The sequence below is a fragment of the Ranitomeya imitator genome, chromosome 3 (assembly GCF_032444005.1).
Source record: "Ranitomeya imitator isolate aRanImi1 chromosome 3, aRanImi1.pri, whole genome shotgun sequence".
Lineage (NCBI taxonomy): Eukaryota > Metazoa > Chordata > Amphibia > Anura > Dendrobatidae > Ranitomeya > Ranitomeya imitator.
Genome location: NC_091284.1, coordinates 217,106,123 through 217,126,288, shown reverse-complemented (window position 1 = coordinate 217,126,288; position 20,166 = coordinate 217,106,123). Strand labels below are relative to the sequence as shown.

The 20,166-nt window shown below is 41.0% G+C and overlaps 1 protein-coding gene across 2 annotated transcripts in view; it reads left to right on the top strand.

Annotated features, from left to right (window-relative positions):
* Window positions 1-7,070, top strand: part of LOC138669572 (omega-hydroxyceramide transacylase-like) — a 63,810-nt gene extending 56,740 nt beyond the window's left edge. For both annotated transcript variants that reach the window (XM_069756139.1, XM_069756138.1), the window contains one exon: window positions 6,197-7,070. In XM_069756139.1, coding sequence (XP_069612240.1) covers window positions 6,197-6,379 — 183 coding nt within the window. In that variant the 3' untranslated portion in view covers window positions 6,380-7,070. The remainder of the gene's footprint in view (window positions 1-6,196) is intronic.
* The last annotated feature ends 13,096 nt before the right edge of the window (window positions 7,071-20,166 follow it).

The following is a 20,166-nucleotide window of genomic DNA, read 5'->3' as shown; positions in this document are numbered from 1 at the left end:
GAGTTACAATAGTCAAGACGAGAATGAATGAGTGAAACAGTAAGAGTTTTTGCAGTGTCAAAAGTAAGAAAAGGGCGAATTCTAGAAATGTTTTTGAGATGCAGATAAGAAGAGCGAGCCAATGATCGGATGTGGGGGGTGAAGGAAAGCTCAGAATCAAGGATGACCCCAAGGCAGCGGGCATGTGCCTTGGGAGTAGTGGTGAAACCACACACGGAGATGGCAATGTCAGGCAAAGTAGGTTAGTAGAGGGAGAAAGCACGAGGAGTTCAGTTTTTGACAGGTTCAGTTTCAGATAGAGGGAGGACATGATGTTGGAGACAGTGGTAAGACAATCACTGGTGTTTTCTAAAAAGGCCGGCGTGATATCAGGAGAAGTGTATAATTGGGTGTCATCGGCATAGAGATGGTACTGGAACCCAAATCTTCTGATTGTTTGTCCAATAGGGGCAGTATACAAAGAGAAGAGGAGGGGGCCTAGGACTGATTCTTGAGGAACCCCCAACAGTAAGGGGAAGGTGAGAGGAGGAGGAACCAGCAAAGGATACAGTGAAGGAGCGGTCAGAGAGATAGGAGGAGAACCAGGAGAGAATGGTGTCCTTGAGGCCGATGGAGCGGTGCATAGTGAGGAGGAGCTGATGCTCCACAGTATCGAATGCTGCGGAGAGATCCAAGAGAATTAGCATGGAGTAGTGACCATTAGATTTAGCTGTTAGTAGGTCATTAGAGACTTTAGTGAGGGCAGTTTCAGTAGAGTGTAAAGAGCAGAAACCAGATTGAAGAGGGTCGAGAAGAGAGTTATCTGAGAGAAAGCGGATAAGACGAGAGTGGACCAGGCGTTCGAGGAGTTTAGAGATGAAGGGAAGATTAGAGACAGGTCTATAATTAGCGGCACAGTTTTGATCTAGGGATGTTTTTTTAAGTAATGGATGTATGATGGCATGCTTAAATGAGGATGGGAAAATACCGGGAGAGAGAGAAAGGTTGAATATTTTTGTTAGGTGAGAGGTGACAGCCGGGGAAAGGGACTGGAGGAGATGTGACGGAATGGGGTCACTGGTGTAAGTGGTCGGGTGAGAAGATGCAAGGAGCCTGATTTCTTCTTCTTCTGTAACTGGTTCAAAGTCAGAGAGTGAACTAGCTGCAGTGGAGGAGGGGGAACAGTGCATGGTATGAAGGGATTGGGAGATAATTTCCTGTCCAATGTGGTCAATTTTTTTCTTTGAAGTAATTGGCCAGATCGTCAGCGCGGAGATCTGTGGTTGGGGCCTGCACTCTTGGGTTGAGTAGGGACTGGAAAGTGTCAAAGAGACGTTTAGAGTTATTGGACAGTGAGGTGATGAGGCTGTTAAAATAGGTTTGTTTGTTATTTGGTGGTGTGGAATAGTTAGGGCTAATCCAATCTTTGTTCATTTTTATCAGAGTGAGCCTGTAAGCACTTTCTGTTAACAGTCAAAAGCGTTTGTCATAGCGTTTGTCTGTTATGACAGTGGCATTAAAAACCCACTCGGACAAGACACTAGTGGCAAGGCAGCACCACCCCTCCATGGCATAGAGGGACAGCTCATACCAGATGTCCAGCTTTGAGACCCAATAGCTGAAGGTCGCAGAGGAATTAGAGTACACTGGTTTTGTTGCCCACATATTAACATAGTAGCATAGTAACATAGTTAGTAAGGCCGAAAAAAGACATTTGTCCATCCAGTTCAGCCTATATTCCATCATAATAAATCCCCAGATCTACATCCTTCTACAGAACCTAATAATTGTATGATACAATATTGTTCTGCTCCAGGAAGACATCCAGGCCTCTCTTGAACCCCTCGACTGAGTTCGCCATCACCACCTCCTCAGGCAAGCAATTCCAGATTCTCACTGCCCTAACAGTAAAGAATCCTCTTCTATGTTGGTGGAAAAACCTTCTCTCCTCCAGACGCAAAGAATGCCCCCTTGTGCCCGTCACCTTCCTTGGTATAAACAGATCCTCAGCGAGATATTTGTATTGTCCCCTTATATACTTATACATGGTTATTAGATCGCCCCTCTGTCGTCTTTTTTCTAGACTAAATAATCCTAATTTCGCTAATCTATCTGGGTATTGTAGTTCTCCCATCCCCTTTATTAATTTTGTTGCCCTCCTTTGTACTCTCTCTAGTTCCATTATATCCTTCCTGAGCACCGGTGCCCAAAACTGGACACAGTACTCCATGTGCGGTCTAACTAGGGATTTGTACAGAGGCAGTATAATGCTCTCATCATGTGTATCCAGACCTCTTTTAATGCACCCCATGATCCTGTTGCTTGACTATCCTTAAAAACTTTTCCCTCCTTGACAAAAGTACCTGGTCATCAGGGCCTGGACACTGGGAGGGTGTCAGGAAATTGGCCCAAGCCATTCACAGTGTACTCCTACCTCTTCTGTACCTGGTGTGTGTCTCCCTCTCCTCCCCTTCTTCAGAGGTCAAGGAAGCTTGCCCCCTTCGGCTAGCATTGTTTTTTTCCACAATTTCCTTCTGTTATTGCATCATTTCAGTGGACCTCTCCACCTGAGGAAGTAGAGATGCAAGGTTCTACTTTTAGAGTGGGTCTAGCAGGGTTAACAAACAGTACAGTTTTTGGCCAAGATGAATGTAAGGCGAGGGTCACCGGAAATGCAGTGGTACATAAAGTCGGCATTCTGTGTCAAGCCCCCTACAACTAGCACTTCCCTGGGTCCACCATAATGACTACTCTCAACTTCCTACTCCTCCATCTCTTCCTCCTTTTTCCCCTCCTCAGCCCATCCATATAGGAGAGATGAGACGAAGCTTGTGTGGGTACTAGCCTCTGTTGCACTATCAGCCAGCTCCTGTTCCTTCCCCTCCTCCTCAGCCTCCTCCTCATTGTTACCCAAGATGAGAGGAGGCTGGGCAGTATCTCCCTGTCTCATGTCTTCCTCCATTTCCTCCTGGTCTGCATGCGAAGCTTTATGCTTAATTTTTAGCAGCGACTATTTAAGTAGGCACAGAAGCAGGATGCCCTGATTATGGCATCATCGCCACTCGCCACCTTTGTAGAGTCTTCAAAGTCTCGAAGAACTGCACAAATGTCAGACATCCATACCTAGGTGTGTTAGAGCTAGTATTCCACAACTGGCTTCTGCTGCTCACAAAGCCTTGCCAGCATGTGCAGTATGGAGTTCCAGCAACTGGTCACATCGCACACCAGTCAGTGAGTCAGTGAGCCGGCACTTGCATGAACTGCTGCAGGACTGGAATACTTGTGGAAATGGGTGCTAACATGGCGTTGAAGAGAAAATCCGGCTCAGAAAGTATTAAAGATTTAAAAAAAAAAAAAATTATTCCAAAAATTTTTAAAAAGGGAAACGCTGCATGTCAACATGCAGTGTTTTTACTTTTAAAAATGTTTAGAATAAAAATTTTTTTATCTTTAATACTTTCTGAGCTGGATTTTCTCTTCAATTTCATTACTTCAGGGGTGCTGGGGCAGCAGCTCTTTCCGTGCTCGGATCCTACAAGGACTATGAGGAAATGTTTTCCTGAAGGGTGAGCTGAAATTTTTTTGTTGCTGTTGCTAACATGGAGTACCTTGACCAGAAGTTCTGGCAAATATGGATAGGTTTTCAGAAACCGCTGAACTACATGGGCCACTGGACTACATGAGCACATGGGCCAAGTATGGTACGTGTGTGAGCTTGCAAAGCTTCACAGCCACCACCAGCTTACGGCCATGATCATAAACGACCATGCCTGGTTATAGGATCAGTGACGAGAGGCACAGACATGTCTGATCTGTTATTCCTTTGAATAACTTTGCTGCTGTGTACGGTTTGTCTCCTAGACAAATTAGCTTCAGCAGAACCTGTTGCCACTTCACAGAGGCAGTGCTGCAGAGCTTCTATTTCTGGGTGATGTGGACAACGTGCTCTGATATAGCACATAATAGATGGAGGATGAGAAGGAGCAGGAGGGGGTGCAGAAAGAGCAATCTTTGGTGTCAGGAGGCACATGTGCCTTGTCAGGGTGGGACTCGGCCCCAGCCTCCACAATCTTTACCAAGTGTGCCATCAGGCAAATGTAGCATCCCTGGCCACAAGCGCTTGTCCACGTGTTGGTCATTAAGTGGACAATCCCAGTAACCGCGTTGATAACATGTCAATGAAATTTCCATCTTGAATATGATACCTCAATAACATGCCATCCTATGGTGTCCTTACATAGTTCATACTTTTCAAAGGTCATCTGTCAGTAGATCCAGGAAGCCAGGTTCACTCTGCAGCTTATTCGGTAAGCGCTATTGCTTGCCGAATAAGCCCTGACCTGATCAAATTCGCTCATCTCTACTCCTAAGCAGTTTACATGGACATGATGTAGGTTATGGAAAGTTGAATAGTGATATGTTGATATCTGCGATCCGATGTCTTATTGCAGAGAAATCCATGTTTTTCTTGTTTTTCTTGTTTTTCTCATGTAAATGAGCTGTTAAGATCTGTGGACCAAACACAGATCTCCCTGAGAATCTGTCTAGAGATCTTATTCTAAATAAAAGCGGGTGCTACCAGTATGAGACGTGCAATGACTGACAGTCTGCTCTTCTCACCTTTTTGTCTAACACTGGGGGGAGTTCTGTGCCCAGCCCATAGATCTTAATAGCTCATTTACATATTAAGAAAAATTTGGTTTTCTCTGGAATAAGACATAAGATTGCAAATAATAAAGGTATAATTTTCTTCAACTTTCCATGGCCTACTGTACATGCCCATATAGATGGTTTGGAAAGGTTGATCCTACCGACAGAATCCTTTTTTTTTTTTTTTTTCAGTTGTTGCTTACTTGATTTGTTGTTTTGATAGTTCTTAATGACATTGGCTCTATGTTTAGGGTTTCTATCCTGCTGCAGCATAAATTTGAATCCAGACAGTATTGCATGAGGCATACGTATCTGCCTGTATTTTTCAGCATTGAGGACTCTAGACACAATGGTTGGCCAAGGAAACTTACTGCAGCAGATGTAAGACACATTATGCTTTCCATCAAAATCAGAAGATGTCCAGCAGTGCCATTAGTTCAGAACTGGCAGCAACGTGGCCAGAAGTGGTCTTCATGGAAAAACTGTCTCCAAAAAAGCCATAAAAAAGCAATGGCTCTGGGGAAAAAAGGAAGCAAAAAACGAAAATAGAAAATACCAAGGTCGTGAAAGGGTTAAGAACAAGGAGTCCTGATGATATGGCCCTCACAAAGCCATGATCTTATCATAGTCAAGTCTGTGTTGGATTACATGAAGCGTTAAAAGGATTAGCACAAGCTGACTTCCACAAAAGATCTGTGGGTAGTTCTGCAAGATTTTTTGAACAACCCTTCTCCCCATCCCCTCCCAATTCCTTCAAAAACTGTGTGCAAATGTACCTAGAAGAATTGATGTTCTTTTGAGGGCAAAGAGTGGTCACAACCAAATAATGATTTGATTTATTTTTCTCTTTTGTTTATTCAGTTTGCATTTTATAAAATTATAAAAAAATAGTTTGTTTAACCCTTCTAACATAGTAACATAGTAACATAGTTAGTAAGGCCGAAAAAAGACATTTGTCCATCCAGTTCAGCCTATATTCCATCATAATAAGTACCCAGATCTACGTCCTTCTACAGAACCTAATAATTGTATGATACAATATTGTTCTGCTCCAGGAAGACATCCAGGCCTCTCTTGAACCCCTCGACTGAGTTCGCCATCACCACCTCCTCAGGCAAGCAATTCCAGATTCTCACTGCCCTAACAGTAAAGAATCCTCTTCTATGTTGGTGGAAAAACCTTCTCTCCTCCAGACGCAAAGAATGCCCCCTTGTGCCCGTCACCTTCCTTGGTATAAACAGATCCTCAGCGAGATATTTGTATTGTCCCCTTATATACTTATACATGGTTATTAGATCGCCCCTCAGTCGTCTTTTTTCTAGACTAAATAATCCTAATTTCGCTAATCTATCTGGGTATTGTAGTTCTCCCATCCCCTTTATTAATTTTGTTGCCCTCTAGTTTTGAACATTCTTACTTTAATGGATTTTTTCCACACCTACCTAAAACTTTTGCACAATACTGTGTATAAATACACGCACATGTAAAGTGGCGATTATGTATGTTAGAAGAGTCTTTAATGAACATGTAGTTTATACTGTTTTTCGTTTTTATCTTGCATCTGCAGGCACTCCATAATTTTTATCGCCAAGGTTATAAAGATGCTGTTCTTTATCTCCTTTCTAATGGCAAATTGCATCTCCAGCCCGAATACCCAATATCTAAAAAGGTCTTCACAAAACCTAAGATATCTAAAAGAAGGCAACATGAAATGACTATGAGAAAGCTGCCAATTGAACTGTGTATTTAAAAAGCTAAATTAACCAAAAAGAAATTCAAGATTTTGGATACAGCGGCATGCAAGAGCTCCAGCCAGCGATCTTCGTTCAGGTGTTACAGTATTTTCTATCACACCAGTCTATGCACCTCATGAAGTAGTCCAATTATTTTCACTATTTTCATTATGTCACTCTCCATAAGGAGAAACGATACCCCTTAGACCCCAGTCCAGAGCCTCTCACCCAGCCAAATCAGTTCTCATGCTTCGCATTGACGAGGGCCAACAGCCCGAAACACCGTGTCTGCGAATTGAGATATTGATTTGGCTTTTATCCTAAGTCATATTGCACGACTTGTTAAAGGATTGATTGTGACTTGTAGGATCGCTACTTTCAACAGGTGGCGCTATAGAGTTTAAGTCCTCTTTTTCTCAGAAGAGGCAATTTGCATATCCAATTATTTTGCTATTTAATACAACTGGATGCTTCTATCATGTACCCCAAAAATATTGAACAGAAAAGTAACTCTTTCATGGTTCTCTTGTGGGAAAACTTCTGCAGTACAATTCAAGAAAATCTATTGCACTGTTGGCTACTTAGAAAATTTGTTCTATGCTCCCAGTGACACTAAATTACAAGGACTATTTGATAAAGTATTACTTGTGATAGCACTGATATGCCTATAACCGATAAACCTTGTATGATTAAAACCTATAAACCATACTTTTCTCAAATTTTGTCTGTCATTTATTAAAGGGAATCTGTCAGCAGGTTTTTGCTACCTCATCTGAGAGCACCATGAAGTCGGAAAAGAGAAGCTGAATCCAACAATGTATCACTTAGTTTATACCGAAGAGAAAAATGCTCCAAAAGGAGCGAAACTCAATTTGGGTCCATGTAATAATGATACTGTGCAGTGATAATACACAACACTATAGTAATGAGAGATCTATATCAAGGGATCCCAAAGAAAGCAAGGAGGGGTTAATATCGTTAAACAATGTATCTTTATTAGACATATATCACACCATACAACAGGAGTATGAAATAGAGGGTATAATTGGTAGAGTACAGCTAAAAGGTAGTTGGCACCATAAAGATGACAAAAATGTGGTGCCAAAAGATAGCAAAAAACGTGTCTCAGTGGACACAGCCACACATAGTATCCAGAAAAAAGAGTTGCACAATAATCTCTAATTAGAGGTCTGCCTCTATATAATTAAATTAGTGCAGTCAGCTAGGCTAGAAGCTGACATCCTGCCCATAGATGACTATGGAAAATTGCTAGTATATAATAATGCCCTGCTGCGGTAGAATAATAGCAAAGGTGAACAGACTGTATTGCTAGCAGCTGCGGGTATCTAGTAATGGCCTAGTATAATGCAAGAATAGCAATAGTAATAGACAGGCGGAGATTTAAGTCTGGAATCCTAACGCAAGGTAGCAGATAATAATGTCATACCTTGAGACATGGTGGTCTATCAGTGCTGCTGTGTCCGTGAGACGCGCTGGCCTCGACGCGCGTTTCACCACCTACGGCTTCGTCAGGAGGCGTAATAAAAACGTAAGGGTCAGAGGTATAAATAGGGGAAGTGGGGAGATGCCGGCAAATCAATGTGGTAACGCGCCGAAAATCCCGCCCTCAAAAGGGGCGGTTCGGCGCGCGATATGGACGATGGGATCGCAGGACGTGCGTAATCAAAAGTTACTGTCACCATAGCGACGCATCCCTGCTGAAGCGCCGCCATAGCGACGCGTCTCAGCCAGCCAAAACATTCGGCCGCTGGGGCGCATGCGCAGTACCTGTCTAAGCCCAATGGCTGAGTGGAGCCAGTGAGTCGGCGAACCATTGCGCGTGATGCTCCGCCCAGCGAAGGGGCGGCCCGGTGCACACCGCGAACAATGGGGAGGAGGACAACGTCATCGCTCCCCATCACCGCGACACCACACCAGGGCCACCCCCACACCGGGCCGGAGCAGCGCACGCGCAAAGCGCGTCTGTGCTGAAATCCACATAAAAGTGTCCATAAGGACGCAGAAGATCCAGGACTGCGTGGTAGGAATAGGGTATATAAAGAATTGTTATCGTGACTAGCTGGTATGGCTCACAATAGATAAATGCATCCATATGGGCATCAATGTTTAAAAAAAAAAAAAAATGTTACGATCACTGCAAAAAATGTGAATCCACATATAAGTGGAGTACATATATTAAATAGACCACCTATAAATTCCGCACTATGTAAATCAGGCACAGTGAATGCTTTTAGATATTAACTATAACATGGAAAGAATATAAAAATAAACAAATTTATCCATCCATAATACTAGAGTCTCCATAAAATTACCAATAGTGGATATTAAATAGTCCGATCAGTAGAACCAAAATCGTAAATATAAGATCAAAAAAGTCAAAAATCAAAACGTCATTATATAATAGCAATGACCTTATTAAAAGAGACAGCATATGGATAGAGACAAAATGCACATATCAGGTTTAGTGTAACAATATGATGATACTGGATTCCGATCAATGATGTTAGGCGCCGTTTGTCCATAGTCCATATAGTTTTGAGATTTTTAGATGTTTTTTTATAAGATGTCTTCTTATCATTTTCTCATAACATGTAAGATGTACCCAGTTCTCATAGGAATGCACTATAATAGATAGTGACATTGCAATAGAGTATCTGAAACCAAAAAATAATAAGTAAGAATCAAATAACGGAACAAGATAAAACACAAATACCAACACCCAGTTAAAATAGCGCACAGATATGATTTAAAGAAAAGACTTGAAACTGATGGCTTCATTAAGACCGTTAGGTGTCATTGTATTAAGCGTGACAATCCAGCGTGTCTCTTTTTGTAATAGTTTTTGTTTTAAATTGCCCCCACGGATTCCCATATAGACGTGATCAATACCTCGAGCTGTTAGGCCTTTGGGGTTGCCATGATGAACCTCCAAAAAATGTTTTGGAATAGTTTTTAAAAGATGTGGTTCTAGGCACCCCACTGCGTTTTTAATGTCTCTGACATGTTCCTGTATCCGGGTCTTAAATTGCCTTGTTGTCATGCCTATATATATGAGGCCACAGGGGCAGCTAATATGATAAATCACTGCCTCTGTGTTGCATGTAATATGATGCACAATTTTATAGATCTTATCCCCCTTTGAATTTGGGAATTCCTTAGTTCTTGTAATATTACGACATGCTGTGCAATTACCACAGGGGAAGCATCCCCAGGGTGGCCCTTTGGTATTACTTGAGAATGGATTGTTCTTGGGAGGGATGTAATGACTCCTACACAATGTATCGCCCAATGTCTGAGATTTCCGCCAGGTGATTGAGGGATAAGGAGTTAGTTGTTTTTGCAAGTCTTTGTCTGTTAATAAGATGGGCCAGTGTTTTTTAAAAATTTGGCGGATCTCGTCCCAATTTGCATTAAATTTAGTGATGAATCTCGGCCGTGTATCAGTTGGTGTAATCTCCTTATGGGGAGGTTTTGATAAGATACTGGCTCTATTTTCTCGTAGAGCTCGAGAATAGCCTCTTGCTATATCCTTAGAGGGATACCCTCGGTTTTTGAATCTGCGTTCTAAATCCTTGGCTTGTTTATGAAAAGTCATATCATTTGAGCAAATACGGCGAGCCCGCAAGAATTGTCCTATAGGGATTGAACTTTTTAATTTTGGTGGATGCGAAGATGAAAAGTGTAGCAATGCATTGGTTGCGGTAGTTTTTCTAAAGATATCTGTACAAATCGTCCTGTCAGCAGATTTAAAAATTTGTAAATCAAGAAAGTCGATTGCTGTTTGGCTGTATTTCCAGGTAAGTTTTATATTAAATGGATTATTGTTGAGGAGGTTAAGGAACTGTTCAAGTCGCGACGTAGAGCCCTGCCAGATGAAAAATACATCGTCGATGTACCGCAGCCACAAGATGACAGAGCTGTGACCAACTGTGTCAAGGACCGTATCCCTCTCCCACAGCCCCAGGAACAAATTAGAATATGAGGGTGCACAAGACGCCCCCATTGCTGTTCCCCGCAGCTGTAGAAAGGGGCGGTCCTTGAACACAAAAAAATTATGGGTAAGTATAAAAAATAACAAATTAAGAATGAACTGTACAAGCTCAGAATCCAAGTTGGTCATATCCAGAAAAAATTTAGCAGCCCGCATCCCGTGGCTGTGGTCGATCGACGTGTATAGGGACTCCACGTTGCAGGTTACCATCCACATATCCTCCTCAAATATGAGACCGTCCAGCCTCCTGAGAACATCTGTAGTGTCCTTAACAAAAGACGGTAAGGTCTCTACACATGTCTGCAAATAGAAGTCGATAAATTTGCATGCAGGTTCACAAAGACCCCCGATGCCCGAAACAATGGGTTTCCCCACTTAGTTTACTGGGTGCAGCAGTTCTGACACAATCAGAGCAGAGCTGAGAAAGCTAACCCCGCCCATACCAGACACTCTGAGTACATAGTCTATAAACAGTGAGGTGCTTATCACAGGAGGGGCGGAGTCAGACTAGGGCTCATGCTGCTGTAGTCCTGACAATGATCATCACCAGGTGATAAAACCTTCAGTCTAAGTAAATAATAGCACACAGCCTGGCATGAAACACATTGTTTAAACCTGTGCTTTAACCCCTACCTCATGCTCTTCACAGATTATTGCCACCAGATTCCCTTTAAATACATGCTTGGAGGAGTAAAAAGGCAGCACTAACTTCATAACTTGCATACCTAATATCTATAATACTAGTATAATTAACAGCGACCCTTGTGAATGAAACTTTAGATTAACTTTCCTTGGGTCCCTTAAATCTACTTTTTTCCCCTTCCAATGTCCAATTTCCTTTTTTCATGTTTCAGGAAATGTGTTTTGTTTGTTTTTTATTTTGTGAATCAGTTTTTTTCCCTCAAGATCTATGTTCTGTTTGAATAAAAAATTTTTTTAATTACATGTTCATACCAACCAGGAGTGATTTCTATCAACTGGAAGTATGCAACGAAGGTTTCTACTGAATGACAGCAAGCAGAGACATTAAAAAGGGCAAGGAAATATAACACAGCATATTAGACACTTTTTAACTTATTATCACCTGTTAGTACTAATGTGCTGAGAACAGAACAACCGTTTGATGTTTAATGTGTTTTGTATGTGACATAAGTTTTAAGATGTGCCTTATGCAAAATGGTTAAAATAGATGCTACCATGTATTTATTTATGGGATATTAACTGAATATGCAATAAATAAGTAATAGGGGAGGATCATCTGAGATCACAAATAGTAACTCTAATACAAATGGATCATAAAATAGTGCTGGAGATAGGTACAGACTCAATGGCCCAAACATGCCTCAAAGTTGCAGAATACAAAGGTCAGAGGAATATTTTATTTATGTAGCACCATCATATTCCACAGCGCTTTACAGACATTGTTAGAACAGTAATAATAATGTAAATTCAGTATTAGTATGTCTTTGGAGTGAAATCCTGAAAAGCTATCTCGCAGAATACACCAATCAATACATATTTATGTGTGTGTGTGCAAATCTCTCAATCTACAAAAGTATTCCCCCCTTTGGCTTTTTACATATCTTGTTCCATCCAGTATTTAAATATTTTTGTAACTCGATTAGTGTGTGAGGCATCAGCACTAAATAGATAAAACCCAAAAAAGAGACATAATAATCAAATACCCTGCCTGCAGTACTTAAACAGCAATAGTGCATAACAATAATACAGGGTAACATAACTTTGATTAAAAAAAAAAAAAAAGCAAAAGCCATCCCACCACTTCACGGTGACCCTTACTGGGACGGTCCTAACTTCAAATATTAAAGCCTTACCGTTTGTCAATTGACATGCGTGTGGATAAAGCCTAAGAAGGACTGAACCCGGCCAATAGACACACAAGCATGGTTAGACACATGAATATGTCATCTCAAAGCAAAGGCAGACCACACCTTATTATGCACAGGGTGAAAACAAGCTGGAAGAAATTAACTAGGATATAAGTTGGTGTGTATGCAGCATGCAAGTGCATGTTCACACTCGCCACTAAACTTATCTTACCAGCTAACATATCCCAGTTCATTTATTTAGGTTTTTGGTTATTTACTGCAAGGTATTTGCTTATAATGTTAGCCCCCCCGCTCAAACATAAGAAATACAGCGTTTGTCCCACGTCCACATAGACCTTAATGACCTCATCTTTTGGTATCTAGGGGTCATGGTAAGGTCAAGTCTGAGCTGTTGCTAACGTAAAAGCAGTCAGAACTGGTTCTGACTGGCTTTTGCCCACCCACATTTGCTGCAATTTCATTGGCCGTTAGGCTCTTTGGCGGTCTTGTTTAAACTATATAAACCCTGGCTTCGTCGGTATTTGCATACTCCACTGGCGCTTGAAGAAAGAAGAGCCCACCCTCCCTCCCGCTCTGTTATCATTTTATCTGTCGTTTGGTTTTATTTGTGGGGTAAAATCACTCATCTATGGGTGGATTTGGTCACTGGATATTTGGAAATTTGGACTTATGAAATATGGATTTTATTTATTGATTATTTATTCAAGTTGTATGTAACCCAAAATAAAACCTCACGGCCATTTTTATTCCACTCATTAAATGTGTCTTGTTATTATTTTAGTTATAGGTCTTATGGGGACATGTTTTATCTTGGTTTTGTCTGATTAGTGGCCAGTGTGAACATGCACTTATTGCACACCACTGTTGCATGCACAACTTATATCCCAGTTCATTTTAGTTTTTATCAGCACTAAATAGTGTAAGTTGGTGAAGTGAAAAAATCTAGCATATATTAAATTTATGGAATCAATTAACTAAAAATTGGTATGTGCCTATGTAGGGTTGAGCGAAACGGGTCGGCCATTTTCAGAAGTCGCCGACTTTTGGCAAAGTCGGGTTTCATGAAACCCGACCCGACCCCTATGTGGGGTCGGCCATGAGGTCAGCGATCTTCTGAATCTGGTATCGGAATTCCAATACCGAGTTCCGATATGTTTGCAATATCAGAAATCGGTATCGGAATCCATATTTAAGTGTAAAATAAAGAATTAAAATAAAAAATATTGCTACAATCACCCTCTGACGCGCCCTGGTACTAATCGGCAGCCTTCCTTCCTTAGAATCAGCGCGTGAAGGGCCTTAGATGACGTCGCGGCTTGTGATTGGTCGCGCGACCGCCCATGTGACCGCTCGCGTGACCAATCACAAGCCGCGACGTCACCGAAGGTTCTTCAAGTGCTAATTCTTAGGAAGGAAGGCTGCCGGAAAGAAGCAGGGCGCGTCCGAGGGTGAGTATATACCTAATAGGAATATACTCACCCTCGGACGCGCCCTGCTTCTTTCCGGCAGCCTTCCTTCCTAAGAATCAGCGCTTGAAGGACCTTCGGTGACGTCGTGGCTTGTGATTGGTCGCGCGAGCGGTCACATGGGCGGTCGCGTGACCAATCACAAGCCGCGACGTCATCTAAGGCCCTTCAGGCGCTGATTCTACAGAAGGAAGGCTGCCGGAAAGAAGCAGGGCGCGTCCGAGGGTGAGTATATACCTAATAGGAATATACTCACCCTCGGACGCGCCCCGCTTCTTTCCGGCAGCCTTCCTTCCTAAGAATCAGCGCTTGAAGGACCTTCGGTGACGTCGCGGCTTGTGATTGGTCGCGCGAGCGGTCACATGGGCGGTCGCGTGACCAATCACAAGCCGTGACGTCATCTAAGGCCCTTCAGGCGCTGATTCTAAGGAAGGAAGGCTGCCGGTGAGAACCAGGGCGCGTCAGAGGGTGAGTATAGCAATATTTTTTTATTTTAATTCTTTATTTTACACTTAAATATGGATCCCAGGGCCTGAAGGAGAGTTTCCTCTCCTTCAGACCCTAGGAACCATTGGAAACCCAATGCATTGCATTGGGTTTCGTGTTTCGGCCGACCCCGACCCCGACTTTTTTATAGGATCGGCCGATTTCACTCGACCTGACTTTTGAAAAAGTCGGGTTTCGTGAAACCTGACCCGATCCTATAAAAGTAAAAGTCGCTCAACCCTATGCCTATGTATTCACCCGTTTTGCATATTTCACCCCTTTCTGGTTCAAACAATTATCTTCATAAGTCACATGCTTAGTGACAGGAAGTCCCCCTGTGTGCAATGTAAGTGTCACATGGTCTGTCAGTATATACACACCTTCTCTGAAACGCCACAGAGGCTGTAACACCATTAAGCAAGAGGCACCACTAGCCAAACACCACCATGAAGACCAAGGAGATCTCCAAACATGTCAGGGCCAAAGTTGTTGAGAAGTACAAGTCAGGGTAGGGTTATAAAAGAATATCCCAATCTCTGATTATCCCCCACAGCACCATCAAATCCATTATCATCAAATAGAAAAAACATGGTACCACAGCAAATCTGCCAAGAAAGGGACACTCACCAAAACTCTCAGCCTGGACAAGGAGGGCATTAATCAGAGAGGCAGCACAGAGCAAAGGTAACCCTGAAGGAGCTTGGGAGTCCCCAAACAAACACTGGAATATCTGTCAATACCATTACAATAAGTCTTTGTAAAAGAGTGCGTAGAAAAAGTCTTTACTTGCACACATATTTTGGACAATAAGGATTCTTTTGAGTTTGTAAAAAGACATGTGAGAGACTCCCCAAATGTATGGAGGAAGGTGATGTGGTCAGATGACACCAAAAGTTTAACATTTTGGCCACCAAGGTAAACGCTATGTCTGGCACGTAACCAACACCGCTCATCACCCCAAGAACATCATCCCAACAGTGAAACGTGGTGGTGGCAGTATCATGCTGTGGGAATGTTTTTCGATAGCAGGGACAGGGAAAATGGTCCAAATTGAGGGGAATATGGATAGTGCAAACTATAGGGATATTCTAGAACAAAACCTGTTTTCATTCTGTTAGCGATTTGAGACTGGGAAGGAGGTTCACCTTCCAATAAGGCCATGACCTAAAGCATACACTTGAGTGGTTCAAGGGAAAATGTGTAAATGTTATTGCAGCGTCCAAGCCTCTTCTACTTGCACATGGAGGGATTTAACCTCTTTTAGATTCAAGGCTATTGAACAGGTACATAATGCAGTGAGAGGAGGTGATCTTCGGAGAAACATTTTGAACATAGAGTCCTTTTGGATATTTATATTAAACACAAGACATCCATAGGGACTTAATATACGATATGACCTCATCCTGCAATATACAAGATAATGTTTTTGTATATACATCAAGGCACTGCATCTATCGACGTGTTTAATTTTTTTTTTATTATTCATAACGATTGTCTTTTTCTTATGCTTGTGGATACCACTTTGTTTGAGCTACAGAAGATACAATTTACTTCCACTTTTTCCCTTTCTTTTTTCTTTTAACTGTGTCTTTGGTCTGTTTTAACCCTGCTGTTCTGTTCGGTCTGGGGAGACCTATTTTGAACTTTGGTATTTTTTGGGGTGTTCAAGATGCGGTTCTGAAACTTGTGGTTGATTGACTTAAATGAGGATGGGTCGGTCGGCCACGGGTTTCAGAGCCGCATCTTGAATATTTTAAAGAATATTGAAGTTCAAAGTCGGTCATTTTTGACCAACAGAACAGCAGGGTTAAGCATTTGTTCACACAGATGTATGAGGCTTTCCAAATATATATATATATATATATATATATATATATATATATCAGCCCCTTTTACTATTTATTGCACCTGATGAATAAATACAGATAAAATACCCAGAAATTAAGCTGATCTAGAATAGCTAAAGATTGACCACATTTTTAAATATAGCCATGTTGTGAGAGCCCTAAATACAGAAGGAAACTATGTTGCTAATTTAATGTAATGTAAACTGGACATTTATGTGTGTATATATATATATATATATATATATATATATATATATATATATATATATACACAGTACAGACCAAAAGTTTGGACACACCTTCTCATTTAAAGATTTTTCTGTATTTTCATGACTATGAAAATTGTACATTCACACTGAAGGCATCAAAACTATGAATTAACACATGTGGAATTATATACTTAACAAAAAAGGGTGAAACAACTGAAATTATGTCTTATATTCTAGTCACCTTTTGCTTAGATGACTGCTTTGCAGACTCTTGGCATTCTCTTGATGCGCTTCAAGAGGTAGTCACCGAGAATGGTCTTCCAACAATCTTGAAGGAATTCCCAGAGATGCTTAGCACTTGTTGGCCCTTTTGCCTTCACTCTGCGGTCCAGCTCACCCCAAACCATCTCGATTGGGTTCAGGTCTGGTGACTGTGGAGGCCAGGTCATCTGGAGTAGCACCCCATCACTCTCCTTCTTGGTCAAATAGCCCTTACACAGCCTGGAGGTGTGTTTGGGGTCATTGTCCTGTTGAAAAATAAATGATGGTCCAAATAAACGCAAACCGGATGGAATAGCATGCCGCTGCAAAATGCTCTGGTAGACATGCTGGTTCAGTATGCCTTCAATTTTGAATAAATCTCCAACAGTGTCACCAGCAAAGCTCCCCCACACATCGCACCTCTTCCTCCATGCTTCACGTTGGGAACCAGGCATGTAGAGTCCATCCGTTCACTTTTTCTGTGTCTCACAAAGATACGGTGGTTGGAACCAAAGATCTCAAATTTAGACCCATCAGACCAAAGCACAGATTTCTACTGGTCTAATGTCCATTCCTTGTGTTCTTTAGCCCAAACAAATCTCTTCTGCTTGTTGCCTGTTCTTAGCAGTGGTTTCCTTGCAGCTATTTTACCATGAAGGCCTGCTGCACAAAGTCTCCCCTTAACAGTTGTTGTAGAGATGTTGTAGAGATGTTTCTGCTGCTAGAACTCTGTGTGGCATTGACCTGGTCTCTAATCTGAGCTGATAAACTTATCCTCAGAAGCAGAGGTGACTCTTGGTCTTCTTTTCCTGGGGCAGTCCTGATGTGAGCCAGTTTCTTTGTAGCGCTTGATGGTTTTTGCCACTGCACTTGGGAACACTTTCAAAGTTTTCCCAATTTTTCAGACTGACTGACCTTCATTTCTTAAAGTAATGATGGCCACTCGTTTTTCTTTACTTAGCTGCCTTTTTCTTGCCATAATACAAATTCTAACAGTCTATTCAGTAGGACTATCAGATGTGTATCCACCAAACTTCTGCACAACACAACTGCTTGTCCCAACCCCATTTATAAGGCAAGGAATCCCACTTATTAAACCTGACACCTGTGAATTGAAAACCATTCCCGGAGACTACCTCTTGAAGCTCATCAAGAGAATGCCAATAGGGTGCAAAGCAGTCATCAAAGCAAAAGGTGACTACTTTGAGGAACCAAGAATATAAGACATAATTTCAGTTGTTTCACACTTTTTTGTTAATTATGTACAATTTTCATAGTCATGAAAATACAGAAAAATCTTTAAATGAGAAGGTGTGTCCAAACTTTTGGTCTGTACTGTGTGTGTGTGTATATATATATATATATATATATATATATATATATATATATATATATATATATATACAGGTCCTTCTCAAAAAATTAGCATATAGTGTTAAATTTCATTATTTACCATAATGTAATGATTACAATTAAACTTTCATATATTATAGATTCATTATCCACCAACTGAAATTTGTCAGGTCTTTTATTGTTTTAATACTGATGATTTTGGCATACAACTCCTGATAACCCAAAAAACCTGTCTCAATAAATTAGCATATCAAGAAAAGGTTCTCTAAACGACCTATTACCCTAATCTTCTGAATCAACTAATTAACTCTAAACACATGCAAAAGATACCTGAGGCTTTTATAAACTCCCTGCCTGGTTCATTACTCAAACCCCCATCATGGGTAAGACTAGCGACCTGACAGATGTCAAGAAGGCCATCATTGACACCCTCAAGCAAGAGGGTAAGACCCAGAAAGAAATTTCTCAACAAATAGGCTGTATATTGAAATCTAAAACACTTCACATTAACTAAATGCACAGGAAGACCATACAGATTAAGTCATGGTGATGTAGCATGAACTCAACAGTAGGTGTCTAAAATATTACCATAAATAACCAACCATTAAATAGCATTTCCACCACTGCATATGCCCTTCTTAATTTCTCCGGAGCATAGTACAAAATTAAAAAACATTCTTCCTAGACCTGTTGGTCACATAATGTTATGTCACGTGATGACGCTAGCCAATTAGTGGCCTTTGATAGGCAACAGCCTTCACTCTTCCATCAGACCTTTAATGTTGGGGTTATAGGTTCTGTTGCTTGGCAGAGCTGGGGTCCTTGGTTCAAATCCCACCACGGACAAGATCTGCTAAAGGGTGTATGTTCTCTCTGTGGATTCATGAGCTTCCTTCCACACTCTAAAGTCATATTGATATGGAATCTAGATTGTGAGCCCCAATGGGGACACTGATTATAATGTCTGCAGTTTGCTGTTGGCACATGATGGTGCTATAGAAGCTAAACATAAAATTTATATTAATAAATATTATTATTACTATTATTTATTATTATAGCACCATTTATTCCATGGCGCTTTACATGTGAATACTGGATAATGATAAAGATCCACTAATATCTTCCTATTCATTATGTAGTCATGTTCTAGCTAAGTGTTAATAGCTGTTATTTATATACATGTTTTATGAAGTCTAGTAGATAATTTTCTATTTGCATTTTATTTAAGCAATACATTCTGCATAGAATTAGCCTCATACAGTAGTGGTTTTCTATTGCCACCTACTGCTGAGTTTTTGCTACATCACCATCATTTCATCGGCATGGTCACCCTCTGTACCTCTTTATATGAAAGTATATTATATTTGTGTATGCATGCACTTTATTGCTATCCACTCTATATATACATTGGGGACTATGGTTTTGTATAGTAATATATATGCTGTGTTTTGTCCTTTTGGATTCTATGCAATCTACATTTGTTGTGTCTCTTTGGCTGTTTTCCCCATCTAGGCCATAATTACTGTCTACTTTTTATGTCCTGGTTATACTACTTTATTTTATTAAAAAAATTATATATTTTGACAACTTAAGGGAAAATGCAGAACTTTATAGGTCTGCCCACTACATTGCCTTGGTTATACTGACTTTATCAGATAAATGCAGTTCATCTCAAATTTTAATAATATGGTGCACACTAGAACTGGGGGTCTTGAAGGAGTTTTCCAGCTTGAAACGTTTATCACCTATAGGCTATGTCGGACACATGGAGTCATTTTGCTGAGTTTTTAGATTGGAATCTGAGAGGAAACTCTCCAAATCCTCCTCAAAAATACAAAATTGTTAAAAAAAACTGTCATTTCTGCTGAGTTTCCTTTAAATAAAACCTCAGCAAAAAGAATTTGTACACATAAGCATATATTAGGTACAGTAAGTGATAAATGATGGATCAGTGATGAAATCCCCACTGATAGTCTGAATAGGGCAGCCAATGACAAGAGCGTGACTTACAGAAGTTTGAATAAACTGCAGTATATGGCATTGGAAACAGGAACACATGGGCTACCTGCACAGTGAACAAGTCTGTAGGATCATGTTCACACACCACCAAGAAACCTGAAGACACAAAAGAGAATAGTAAAACCAAAAACACTCAGTTTGAAAAAATGTTGCAGTAATCCGCAAGTGCTAGTAAAAGATGTAAAAAACAGGGTATTTGGTTGATACGTTTTTTGCAAAAAATGTATACTAAGCTGCTCTACCAATCTTCACGGTATACCCTTATCAGAGCAGTCCTAACTAATGTATGCAATCCCTATCT